The sequence below is a fragment of the Rhynchophorus ferrugineus genome, unplaced genomic scaffold, assembly GCF_030347505.1.
Source record: "Rhynchophorus ferrugineus isolate W39M unplaced genomic scaffold, kcgeb_rfMv2 rfM10, whole genome shotgun sequence".
Taxonomy (NCBI): domain Eukaryota; kingdom Metazoa; phylum Arthropoda; class Insecta; order Coleoptera; family Curculionidae; genus Rhynchophorus; species Rhynchophorus ferrugineus.
The window spans coordinates 18,804,199-18,817,203 of record NW_027472589.1 but is presented as its reverse complement, the minus strand read 5'-3'; the positions used below and the strand labels follow the sequence as shown (position 1 = coordinate 18,817,203).

At 32.5% G+C, this 13,005-nt stretch overlaps 3 protein-coding genes and 1 long non-coding RNA gene across 4 annotated transcripts; 2 read left to right on the top strand and 2 right to left on the bottom strand.

Annotated features, from left to right (window-relative positions):
• Positions 1–643: 643 nt before the first annotated feature.
• Positions 644–6,946, bottom strand: LOC143203819 (uncharacterized). The gene is made up of 5 exons (XM_076416124.1): positions 6,474–6,946; positions 6,052–6,423; positions 5,849–6,001; positions 5,452–5,793; positions 644–1,441 (listed from the first exon to the last, which is right to left on the bottom strand). The coding sequence occupies exons 1-5, from the start codon at positions 6,693–6,695 to the stop codon at positions 935–937; spliced, it is 1,596 nt and encodes a 531-aa protein (XP_076272239.1). The 5' UTR covers positions 6,696–6,946; the 3' UTR covers positions 644–934.
• Positions 5,104–5,497, top strand: LOC143203832 (uncharacterized). The gene is made up of 2 exons (XR_013007446.1): positions 5,104–5,233; positions 5,292–5,497. It is a non-coding gene; the product is annotated as an uncharacterized LOC143203832 (long non-coding RNA).
• A 284-nt stretch (positions 6,947–7,230) lies between the features above and the next one.
• Positions 7,231–10,347, bottom strand: Syx7 (Syntaxin 7). Its single transcript, XM_076416134.1, has 6 exons — positions 10,005–10,347; positions 9,881–9,950; positions 9,657–9,825; positions 9,520–9,601; positions 9,331–9,458; positions 7,231–7,906 (listed from the first exon to the last, which is right to left on the bottom strand). The coding sequence occupies exons 1-6, from the start codon at positions 10,099–10,101 to the stop codon at positions 7,658–7,660; spliced, it is 795 nt and encodes a 264-aa protein (XP_076272249.1). The 5' UTR covers positions 10,102–10,347; the 3' UTR covers positions 7,231–7,657.
• A 240-nt stretch (positions 10,348–10,587) lies between these two features.
• Positions 10,588–12,495, top strand: Arp3 (Actin-related protein 3). Its single transcript, XM_076416125.1, has 8 exons — positions 10,588–10,746; positions 10,837–11,017; positions 11,078–11,392; positions 11,455–11,554; positions 11,610–11,793; positions 11,854–12,106; positions 12,168–12,251; positions 12,309–12,495. Exons 1-8 carry the CDS (start codon positions 10,706–10,708, stop codon positions 12,402–12,404), a joined length of 1,254 nt encoding a protein of 417 aa, XP_076272240.1. The 5' UTR covers positions 10,588–10,705; the 3' UTR covers positions 12,405–12,495.
• The last annotated feature ends 510 nt before the right edge of the window (positions 12,496–13,005 follow it).

Sequence of the window (13,005 nt, the reverse complement as noted above, 5' to 3'; positions counted from 1 at the left end):
ATATGTTTAATAACATATTTATTTAGCATTTATGGTTATTATACATTTACTTTTTAGGTTTTGTTTAAGTTCTATTGTATTATCTATATTTATTATAGTATGTTAATTAAAAATAGCAGTGAATATATTATTAAAATACGATAAAACATTTGTGGGATTATTATTATTCCATTCCTTTTTGCAGATTCACAGAACATTCGAATATAAAAGTCAATCCTATTTCCTTTAAAATAAAATTATTTGACATATTATTCAGTAATTATTATAACTTTCAATTTCTTTGTAAAGGTTAGTACGCGAAGGAATATATATATATATATATATATATATATATATATATATATATATATATATATATATATATCCGTCTCGCTTATACTACAGCTGGAAAAAATTAGAATTTCCTTTCTCACAATTTATACATGGAAGAATTCGTACATCTTCAAGGCTGACATCATGAATGGAAAAAAACAGTCGAACCATGCATTTGACTTCAAATAGTAATTACTATTTTCAATCGCTAGTTTTTTGACTATCGAGTATTTTGCGACTATCGACTGTTTCGACTATTTTCAGTCGATAGTTCCCAAGGCTAGTAAATAATGAGTAAAACTGGGGATTGTTTACATTGCATACTATTAAGGACAGAAAATAGTTTATTTAAATATCATTCAAATAACAACTAACAGAGTAATCTTTGGTCTACAATAATGGCAAAGAAAATGAGATTCACGTCAAGCAAACGACCCTTACATTTATAATGCATATCGAAATGGTTTTTCTTATATACGAAGAACATAGAACTAGAGGAAAGTAAGACAGTGTTTTCCCTTAGGACTTAACTATAAGAAAAACGTTCTGGGTTTTCTTCAAATAGGACGGCCGGGTCCGACCATCCTAAACGTTGGTCCCCATGCGGAAAGGAAGTGTTCCACTATTTAGCCGCGTACAGCTTCGGCAATTCCTCTTCCAGTCGCAAAACCTTCACGTAACTCGTCAGGTGCCAGTCACCGCCCCTCTTCGTATAGCTGCTGTAGAAACTCACCAATTCGGTGCTGGAATCGTGCTCGATATCGGCCACCAACAAGCTATCTCTCTGGTTTTCCACGTCCGGCTGACAATTGGTTTCCTCCATGCGGCAGACCTGATTGATCTCGGTGAACGAGGCGTTGATCACCTGCACGTCGGTCTCGTTGAAGGTGATCAGGACGACCCTCTCGGAGACCTCGGTCGAGAAGAAGGCCTCGCTCGAGTTCGTCGGCTGCACGCTCCGCTTATTCACCGGTCTTAGCCTCCTGTAGTGCTCGGACCACTGCCAGATCTTGACGATGAATCCGTTCAGGTGGCCTTTGAGCTGGGCCCTCTTCGTCTCCGACGGCTTAAAGCTGAACGGTTTCGGGTTCATTATGAACGCGTTAGGGAAGGACCAAGATTTCAACACCTGAAATATAAGAGGCTCGTAATTGTTGCCCATCCACGAGTAAAGGCGAACGCTCCCTTGTAGTCATCGGACGGATTGTTTTTTTTTTGTCACAATTGTACATTGTAGTCTTTGCTGCGCATTTCTTTTTCTTTTGTATAACCTGTACGGAATTACCTTAAAATGCGCGCAATATGTATAAACAGGAGATGTAAAAAATAATATGAACATCTGATATATAGTCTATTCAAAATAATAATGAACACACGTCATCCAGATGTTTAATGTATTGCCTGTCGCAATTTGTAAATTCGTTTTAGAATCCAACAATAGTTTCCTTATCACCCTATTCTACTTAAAAAAAAGATATAATGCTATCTGATACGTTCGACCATTTAATTGAATCAGCCTACAAAAGTTGCCCGGTTGTCAAACATCTGCAAAATTCTTCAAAATACTAGTGACAATAACTATAGGTTATAAACCGACAAACGTAGTTTTAACGCTTTGCTTGTTTTGATAAATTTCAAATCGCTGCTTATTATTACTCTGATTGAAAATGGCGAAGTGATCAGATTGTCAGAAACAAATTGTGTCTCTAATCAGTTACTTCGAACAGGGACGAGATAATGGAGGTCCCCTCTTGCCAGTAAAATGCGTTAGAAAGGTAAGCACTGATACTGTAAACTATTTAATTGGAAGATATTTTTGGCGTGTTGCAGCTGGACTGAATATTAGTATGGGCACAGTCACTCTATTTCGAAAAATTGAAAACAATATAATCTTGGAGTCATAAAACAAACGTTCTCATACGAAGCGGGTGACAAATAAAGATAGTGAACATATAATGGATAGAAAATAAAATAATATAAAGTGAATAGCTTACTCATATGAACATAATTTCAGACATTGCCTTTAAAATAATACAATTTTTAAAAGCACATAACGAAATCAAGGAAAACTTATTATTTCAATTTGTGTATTTAAAATGTATATGGATATTTCAGAATGGCGTGGAATGTGGGATTATAATCCAATGCTGACAATTACCAAGAGAGAGTGATGAGAGTGGAAACACCTAAATATGAGTATGTAACTGATATAGGATAATTAGAAAATCGTATTATAGTGTAACACGTGTGTTATTGTTCAGAATAAACATAAACATTTAGTTAAAAGGTATGAGAAGAAAAAGAATACTAACTCTTTTGCAGATATGGCAATTGCATTAAGGAAAGTGATTAAATCTAGTTTTATTAAGAAATATGTATACAGCTAATAACAGAACAAACTAAGGAGAAATCCAGTGATCTCAAAATGGCTTTGCAAGGAAACACTGCACCGAAGGAAACAAGAACTAAACGTAAAAGGTCAATATGTTCTCTAGTGAAACTAAAATAATTACTTGGATATACAATTGTTAATTAGGTGGATTAGGGATCCAAGGGATACAACTACAAACGAGCCTAGAATTCTAACTCCATAGGTATTATGGAAAATAATTCAATGTAAATATAATAATTTTATTACTTTGTAAACAGAAACTATTATGACTTTATAATTAATTGTAGTTTAAAGTCCTTCGATAATATATGCATTAGCTGTAATATAATGTTAAAGTAAACTATATTTGATAACATTATTTATGTTTCATTATCTGGTTTAGATTTAAATTAGAATTTTGTTATATGTCAAAGCCAAAATGAACTAAAATGTAAAGTTGATGCGGCAACATTGCGACGTTTTAACGTTATAAATTTAGATGAGGTGAGTTCACTATTTTTGTGCGGACTATATGAGCTTAATTGTATGTATATAATTTAATACAAATAATGTTAATAATTACACCATATTGTTCTATTCGTTGAATACTAGCTGTGTTAAAAATATGTGTAAGTTGGTATTTAGAAATTACAACTGATAAGCGGATTATCAATAATTTAACTAATTTAAAATTATCTAATTTTTATTTTCTCGTTTTACATTCACCAAGAGGGTTTTCAGCTATCCAAAACGAAAAAAAGGAATCGTAAAATGTGTAGTTACAAGACGTTACAAGGAATAATTGACCAATGGGTTTTGTGGTATCATGAAAAAATCCTATCGTTATGATTAGTATTAACCTTTGTGATACTTTCAGAAATACTGATGATGTTTTGGTGTTGAAACTTATAAAATCTCTAGTATCACTGGCTTGTTTATATCGGAAATAAAGCTATTCCAGTTAATAATAGCTTGGTTGGCGCAGTGGTAAAAGCGACAGGACGGTCCTCCTTGCTATAGTCGCGTGGTCGAATCCTGTTGGGACATGGTCGTAAAATTTATGTTTGTGATTGTTCTTAGACAAGAGTGCAAAATCTGACAAGGAAAATGATCCCAGTTACGCCAGTAAACAGGCTGATGATCTCCAAGTTGATCACACGCTAGTCGGTAAGCTTAATGCCCAGGACTGTGACGAAACCCACGTTAAACAGTAGATCTAGTCCAGAAAACCCCTAATTAATAAAAAGAAGATTGTGCGTCATTAATTAATGTGTAATTTTAATTAGGTGTGTTTACAATACATATTGTTTTATTTACTTTATTCCCCTATAATAATTTTTTTAAAATTAAATATGATGTTACTTTGCAAAGCAATGTTTATCACTTGATGAATCATATATATTTGTAATTGTACGTTATTTATCTATTGCATCTTTTTTTTTTTTCGTTTTTTCTTTTTTACCTATAATAGATATTATTTTAAAATTAAATATTTTTATAAAAAGTTTTTGACATTAATTTTATAGAAGATATACATATTATAGATGATATTTATGCCAATAAACTTATCAAATTTTGAACTTGAATTTAACGGTTAATATAGGTTAATTTTTGAACCAAAGAAAATATATATTATATTTTTGAAATATACATATAATTTACAATAACTTGCTACGTGGCAAAGTCAAAATTTATAGCATATTCCAGGCGTCGTTATACTAGACTTGTAAGAAACTAACTGAAATGTAAATATGTGGAGTCCCTTGATACATTAACATAAACCTACCAGGTAAAGGTGAACTAATGATGCTGTTGCGTCATTTAAACTATCCCAAATTAGGCAACTATTGATGCAAATACGAAGTATCAATTTAAACAAATATTAAATCAAATGGCTTCGACATAGGGTTAGATAAAATAGCTGTTTTCTATTTAGTAATGTTCATCAATTCAGTGCATACAGGTACCAATCAAAGAAAATTTTAAAATAACACTTAAGAAATTCATTACTTTTGTTTGACTTGAAGAAATCTGCTGCCGAATCCCGTCAAAAACTTTTAGAAGCTTATGGTGATGTTGCTTCGTCATATCTCAATTATCCGTATTGGTATCGACGATTTAAAAATAGGTATCTTGATGTGAACGATAAAGGAAGGTCTAGAGGGCCAACAATATTCGAGAACAACAAATTTGCGAGAATTATTGGACATAAACCCATTTCAAACTCTCAAAGAAATTTCAGACAGTTTAGCACTTGATGGGTCAACTGTTTCCAGAGGCCTACATGATATATGAGGGATCCAAAACGAGTTAAAATAATTATAGACAAATGACATGAATACCATGCATTATAGTACATCTTGCAAGTGTATATTGGCAATACTGTGTGTTTACACATTACATTTCATTTACATTATTATATTTCCTTTCTATGATTCCGGATGTTTCAAATGACACATCTTCCCTCAATCAATTTACCAATAAATCCACTAATTTAATGGATGAGTAATATAATGTTATACCAGCATTCTTAAAATTCGTTAAATATCTGTATGTCACATTGACATATTGAGCGAATGAATCATATTATTACTCCTTTTATTTTCAGTTACAAAAAGCACTGGCAGAGATAGAATTCCGTACAGCTTTATACAGAAAGAATAAAATTTCTTACAAATTCAATAGGAATATAATGTAGAATAATGATAGAAGAACAATCCGTAGGGTGCGTCCAAGAGCGTGCTTACCTTTAGACAGAAAATTATTACCTCATTACTGTCCATGCCCATCAAACTCATAAAACTTTTACATTCAGTGCAGTAGATACTATTATTTATCCTCAAACGTCTATTACCAGCTGTGTAAATATCAGTTTCTTGATATTCATTGATTATGGTCACTTTCATGACATACTGAGGATTGGCGAAGCTCTTTTCAATTTCTGATAAAGATGCGTGGTGCAGATCCATTGATGAATTTGCTATACAGTAGTAACTAAAGATTTCTGGGCTTCCGTCGATCTTACATAGATCTTTAATTTGTTCGCAGTGACGAACTTGAATATTGGCCAGCGCACGTCCCGTTTTCCCCGATAAAACCAACATACTGGTCTAAGGAAGACTGATTAATAACAGTGATTAAGTTGATATAATTACTACGCCATACCTTGTCGAAGATACAAAGTAATTCCGCGATTCCATCCTTGTTTAGATCTGTTATCACCACTGGCATATCTAGATTACTAATTAAAGCTTTTTCCTCTGCAGAATGAGCGTGCCACAGAGCTTGCCCTGAGATTGTTTCGATTGCTTTCAACCCCTAAAATGAGCCGTGCCTTATAACAATTTCAGTTCACCACAGAAACTAACCTTCTTATCCAGAAGAAGGCAGTCGAGATTCCCATCACCATTGGTATCGATACTTCCACAGTCTATTTTTAATGGCTCGACTTCTTGTTGGAAATCCCAAGCAACGGAGCCTGTCAAACCCATAAACGAAATCACGCCATTCTTAAGAGCCTTAGGGCTATTAAAGCTGCCCTTATACATCACAGCTAAATTGTAATTTGACTTATAAACACCATTAACCAGGTAAATAGGTCCTTTTAATTCTATCTCGCTCTGTTGATATTTCCAGTTCAATATTTTAACTGGACAGGTATGGAGTTCAGTACAAGGCAGTACCCAGAGAAAAATAATGATTGGAAGGAAACATAATATGATAGAAGACACAAATGCTATCTGAAACAATACAAACAAGGTAAATTTGATTAAATTAATGTTACCAATACCTTTCGTGCTGTGGACATTTTACTAGCGCCTCGCTTGATCTTGATAACATCGTCTTCGAGCTGCACACCATGCCCGTTTTGCCTGTAAACATTCTCAAATTTATTCTTCGGTTCGTATTTGGTGCACAACGGCTCCATGCTAATTTCCTTTTCCGAGTCGGAATCGCTAATTGACTGCGGCAACGGGGAGTATATCCCTTGCATCGAGTGAGCCATCTTCATGTTTTTGGAGAGTATTTGCGAAATCCGTGTTTAAAAACAGTAAAATTTTATATTTTATTGTATCGATCTAGTTCGGCATTTTTGTTTTGATTTTCGTTGACAGGCTCGTTGCCAATTACAGTAACAAACATTAATTTTAATGATCAGATTGATTAAATATTTGTTTTATTAATTTATTTTATAAAATAATATACATATTGAATTTAACAATGCTTACTTTAATAAATACTACTACAGAATATTTTAATTGTATAACTAGTTGCATATCATATGAATGATACAATTATAAATGACAATATACGAACGGGAATGTTGTTCTATGAAATAATTTTCCCAAACTGTAATTTAACATATTTGTAACTACGAATTTATAGATTATAATATATGACAGGTTAATAATATTAGTAGAAAATATAATAAAGTTTATAATTCAAATAATGACCCATTTGACAAGCACGCATCTTTAAGTAGATAATAATTATTTAAAAAATAAGGATACTTTTTGGGATCATTTCATAATATCAATAAAAAGCCGTTGGCTATAAGATATTTTATTAAATGTTTAACTAGTTATATACAACAATATATTTTAAAACTAAATTAATGTACAAATTTTAGTTTAAATATAGTTATAAAGATTCTAATTAAATAACGAATCATAAATAAAAGTTCGGTTCAAATTAGAACGCGAAATTAGCCAATAAAAAGGCTACAATGAAACTGTTCGAAGCAACTAGTAAGTATTGGTTGATTCTTGGAAACCGCTTGGCGTTTCAAAAATATTAGTCTACGTTTTGCAGACTTTCGTTAGAAATAACTTTTTGGCTCGTGGCTTATCCACGTTTGTTACAAATCCGCAAGATAAATACTGGACGAAACAAGTAGTTTGGTGTATAGGCTTTAGAACACTTAACCAGGCTAACTAAACTTTAACAGAGTAAAACTAGGTTATGAGTTTTGGTTTAGCGAGTATTCCAAAGGATGATGATGATGATGATCGCTAAGATGATCGCGCCGATGGCCGCTAATATCAGTTTCTTCTTTCTGATTTTGTTCTTGTAAGAGCTGGCTTCTCGCAATTGTTGCGCTCCTTGCCTGACGTAGTCGCTAGTGCTTTCCACGGACGCTTCTATGCTATCAATCACCTCTCCCTGCTCGTGAACCAGACTTCCTAATTCCTTAAATATTTGATTAACATCGTTGATGTCACTCTGAAATTAATAAAATAAAATAAATAGCAAGTAAGTTTAGTACTTTAAAACACTAAATAGTAGCGTTGAAAGGTATCAAATGAAATCAATTATTCAACATTTAATTCCTTATTAGTTTTTGATGATTTTGCTTTGTCCTTAGTCGCGACCTTGCAAATATTAGTCGTTTAAATGTATTTTCATTTATTATTTTTTCACTGTAAAAGCTATTTCTTGAGAGAAATTGTTATACAAGAGAACTTTGCGTCTGTCACTTGTTGCTGATTTATATTGAAATCACATGCCATCCATTTGTCAACTAACATACAACAGAAAAATTATATAATACTTGGGAGATCTTAAATAGGCAATCTTGGGACCATTTTTATATATGCTTCAGAAACACCAGAGGGCCAGAGGTATAAAAAGCAGAAAATAATTGACAGATTTATCTTTTTTTTATCCTTCTGTTCATAATTTTAAAATATTTTGTGGTACTTAATTTTATTAATTAATTCAATCAATTTATGAATTTTAGTCGCCTACGACTGATTTTGTGGCTTTTATTAAGACAATATTGCTTATATATTAAAATATACTAAGTGTTTTTGTAGGAATAGGCTTTTGTATGCTTTAACAGCTTGTTTTACCACGCCATTTTGCACAAGTTACTGTAAAAATGATATGTTTAAATGTAAAAAGGAAACAAATATCTTCCGTTCTAGAGTGTGAAGGTTTCAACATGATGTATAGTTTTTCAAAGTTTTCTGCTCTAAACTAGAAATCGCTTTTCAACAATGTCAAACTGAATGAGTCTCTTGTAATGTCTTACGTAACCAGAACAGAGTTTGTAGATTGTATTTCAGACTGGAGGTCTATAGAAAATGAAATTCCAAACTGGAATTTAGATAATAAGAGTTAAGTAAGTATTAAGACAAGAAGCATATAATATACTACCAAAGAGATCAAGAGGTTAGTTGAATTGTTTTTTAAGAAAGTAAATTGTTCAATTTTAATTCAAACGAAATGTTCATTTTTTTTCCAGCATATGGTGAATTTTTGAATACAATCATTTGTTTGCTGTTTATAATAATACACATGATATATTATTCAGTTATTATGCTTTTGAGATATTTAATGTAATGTGTAACAATTAATGATAAATATGTTATTTCATTCAATTAGACAAATTACTTCAAAAATATTAAAAATACAATAAGAATTTTTCATGACCATCAATTAATAATTAGCTCTTTCCTGTTCTGCTTCAACATTAATATGAATTCATCTAATGAATCATCTATTTAATAAGTAAGCATGTATTTGTACATATAATTTTAAATTAATTTCAAGTGCAAGATGGTTCAAATGTTTTGCAACCATCAAATGTTTGAAAAGTAGGCACAACTAATAAAAAATGAACAAATATAAAAAACCAAATGTACCTCCAGTTGTCTAATAGATTGTTCCTGTTCCTGCAAGGCTCTTAAGTCTGCTTCCTCTTGAAGTTGCATTTGATGCCTGGCAGTGTTATCTTGAAGCTCAATAAGCTGGTGATCCTTTTTGTATCCAGCTATAGTAAAGTTCACTTTATTGATAAAATATGTCAACAGATTAATAAACAAAAAACTCACGTAACATAGGCTGATCAGAATACATTTGGTTTCTTGTTTTTTTAACTTGTTCTTTCTCTTTTTGAGCAGTGCTTCTCTGAACCTGTAACAAATTTATAGTATAAGTAATAGTAAGTTATAGTTAAATACAAATTTACCTGCTGAAATATATTGAGTGTACTTGTAAACTCATCCTGTAATCTTTCCCGTTGCATTTTCCTCTGTCTTTGTTCCGATTGAGATAGAGACGGCGGAATGCCACTAAGATCTTTAATATATCCATTTGTGTCTTTAACTAGTTGCTGGGTATAGTGTTGTATGGAATGTCTACAAATAAAAATTCACTTGATATTTTTTTACTTCACCATAAACCTACCATTACAATTGCTTCCTAAGTTCTGGCGAATCCTGATGGGTTCCGATTTGATTAACCATTCGTTGCATAGACGATACTGAAAAAACATCATGTCAAGTAATTGCAGAGCAATTAATATTTTAAGACTCACCATTTTGTGAGATCTTTTGTATACTACTTCCAATTGTTTGTGTTAATTTTTCAAAATCTTGATCCCGATTTTGATTCCCGTTTTGGTAGGTATCCATGATTTATGAAAAACGCGGAGTATTTAAGATAAAGAAAAAAATACTGGAATCGACACCGCACTAACCAGCTGGGTTTCACATTAAACTGTTAATTTTGTACCGACCTGTTATCTAATTACATTAATGCGTCTTCGAAATACTTTACAAAGGCTAATTGAATGAACTAAAAGTGTTTATTGTGATTAGAATCAATAGAAAAAATGACGTTTACCTGAGTCATAGCCCTAAAAACAGGTATAATAAAGTGACAGTAGAATTGACAATCAGCTGATTATCAAATATACAGCATAGGCAATATGTTAAAAATAAAATAACCATTTCATAATGGTAGGAGGATTAAGATAAACAAAATAGTCTGACATTAATTATTTCACAATTATTTTAATTGAATAGTTGTCTAGTTGGTGATAATTCCCTATTATAAATTGTATAGTTAAGGTTTATATATTATAAATTCTTGTTTTGTTCTGATCTAGCTGATTGTTAAAACAAATTGAGCATGCGCGTATGAATCAAAACTGCCCTCCCGGTTTTTGAGGTGCGGTTGATAAAGTTTGTCATAAATAAAGCTAGTTTTTGTAAATTCCTGTGAATATCTGCCATAATGGAACAATTACCACCTTGCGTCATTGACGTTGGTACAGGGCAAGTATTTAGCACGTTATTATATAGCCATTGGTTTATGTTTCCATTCTGTGTTGTATTTACATTTGTATGACTATTTAACATTTTTAGATATACGAAACTAGGATTTGCGGGCAATAAAGAGCCTCAATTCATAATTCCGTCTGCTATTGCTATCAAAGAAACAGCGAAAGTAGGCGAACAGTCTACAAGGAGACTGGCCAAAGGAGTGGAAGATTTAGATTTTTTTATTGGAGATGAGGCATTCGATGCCACTGGATATGCTGTTAAGGTACTGGTTTTATATTCAATATTTGACTAGGTATAAATAAATAAAATAAAATGTATATAGTATCCTGTACGTCATGGCTTGGTGGAAGATTGGGATTTAATGGAGAGGTTCCTGGAACAGTGCATATTCAAATATTTAAGAGCAGAACCAGAAGATCATCATTTTTTGCTAACTGAGCCCCCCCTCAACACACCCGAAAACAGAGAATATACCGCCGAAATAATGTTTGAAAGTTTTAATGTTCCTGGTTTATATATTGCGGTGCAGGCAGTATTAGCATTAGCTGCTAGTTGGACTAGCAGGAGTGTTTCTGAAAGAACTTTTACGGGTATTGTAATAGATAGTGGAGATGGTGTTACTCACGTTATTCCAGTGGTGAGTACCTGTTTTACTTCTTTGTAAGTAAAATATAATTAAAGTAAAACAATTTTACATAGGCTGAAGGTTATGTAATTGGAAGTTGTATAAAACATATACCAATAGCAGGTCGCAACATAACATACTTTATTCAATCATTACTCAGGGAGCGTGAGATAGGTATGTTTTCTTATAAACTTCATGATTTAAATCATCAATAATGTGATTATATTAGGCATACCTCCGGAACAGTCTCTAGAAACTGCTAAAGCAATAAAAGAAAAATACTGCTACATATGTCCAGATATTGCAAAGGAATTCGCAAAGTATGACTCAGATCCAGCGAAATGGATGAAAAAATATGATGGCATCAATTCCGTGACCAAGCAAAACTTTTCTGTTGATGTGGGTTATGAAAGGTAAGAATTACTGACATTACATGATAGTATAACAGTCAGTTGTTTGTTTTTTTTTTGAAGATTTTTAGGTCCCGAAATATTCTTTCATCCCGAGTTCTCCAACCCAGATTTTAACATTCCCCTTTCCCAAATCGTCGACGATGTTATTCAGAATTCGCCAATTGATGTGCGAAGGCCGTTGTATAATAATATAGTACTGTCAGGTGGATCAACGATGTTCAAGGATTTCAGTAGACGCCTACAAAGGGATATTAAGAAAACTGTAGATGCCAGGCTTAAGCATAGCGAGACCCTAGGAGGTGGGAGGCTTAAGGTATTATAATAAGAACGTGTAAGAATTGAATATATCACCAAGAATTTTTGTTTTGATTTAGCCCAAACCAATTGATGTACAAGTGATTTCTCATCACATGCAAAGATACGCTGTCTGGTTTGGGGGAAGCATGTTAGCTTCAACGGTGAGTACCCCTAAAAGTTCTTCCACGTTCTATGTGAATAATAAACGGATGTTTCAGCCGGAATTCTACACAGTATGTCACACGAAGGAGGCTTACGAAGAATACGGTCCCAGTATTTGCAGACACAACCCGGTATTTGGTACCATGACATGAGTTCGCCTTTGGAATACTTTAATGTTAATATTGAAGCATTTTTATTTTGTAAGAATTCTAACCGGTTAAATAAATAACACCACTATTTGAATTGCTTCCATATGTACATATCCTACATCAATTTATCATTTTAAAGTAGTTCATGACTCACCAATTTTTAAAATATTTTGAATGAGGTTGATATCACATATATAGATAAAAAATAAACGTTTGAAAATACAAACAGTCCATTATCAATAATGCTGCAGCCAGTGACGCATAGAATAATATGACGTGTGTCACCAGCCCGGACGAATATGAATATATAACTACTGATCACCCTGTGTTCGAAATTCGACCACAGGGTATTAAATTAATCATGTTTCTCTCATAATAGAGTAAAAGAACTAATTTAAAAATGGTATATTACTAGAACTTATTGTTTTTGCAGTATTTTTAATATAAGATCAGAAATGTATTTGATATATAACATAAATTAAAATAATAAATGTCTGTACTAAAACATATTAAAATATATGCAAACTATATGAAGCAAACTAAACTCACTACCCTTTTTTACATTGTATTTAATTAAGTCTAATTTCCATAGCATAGCAACTTA

Excerpts from the sequence above, each read along its gene's own strand:
- Syx7 (XM_076416134.1), bottom strand. The coding sequence starts at position 10,101 with ATGGATACCTACCAAAACGGGAATCAAAATCGGGATCAAGATTTTGAA. Across the intron at positions 9,602-9,656 it reads CACTCAATATATTTCAGCAG|GTTCAGAGAAGCACTGCTCA; the intron begins GTAAATTTGTAT and ends AATTTGTTACAG. Across the intron at positions 9,459-9,519 it reads TTCTGATCAGCCTATGTTAC|CTGGATACAAAAAGGATCAC; the intron begins GTGAGTTTTTTG and ends ACTTTACTATAG.
- LOC143203819 (XM_076416124.1), bottom strand. The coding sequence starts at position 6,695 with ATGAAGATGGCTCACTCGATGCAAGGGATATACTCCCCGTTGCCGCAG. Across the intron at positions 5,794-5,848 it reads TACTTTGTATCTTCGACAAG|ACCAGTATGTTGGTTTTATC; the intron begins GTATGGCGTAGT and ends AGTCTTCCTTAG. Across the intron at positions 1,442-5,451 it reads TGGGCATGGACAGTAATGAG|GTGTTGAAATCTTGGTCCTT; the intron begins GTAATAATTTTC and ends CTTATATTTCAG.
- Arp3 (XM_076416125.1), top strand. The coding sequence starts at position 10,706 with ATGGAACAATTACCACCTTGCGTCATTGACGTTGGTACAGG. Across the intron at positions 11,018-11,077 it reads CCACTGGATATGCTGTTAAG|TATCCTGTACGTCATGGCTT; the intron begins GTACTGGTTTTA and ends AAATGTATATAG. Across the intron at positions 11,794-11,853 it reads GTTGATGTGGGTTATGAAAG|ATTTTTAGGTCCCGAAATAT; the intron begins GTAAGAATTACT and ends TTTTTTTTGAAG.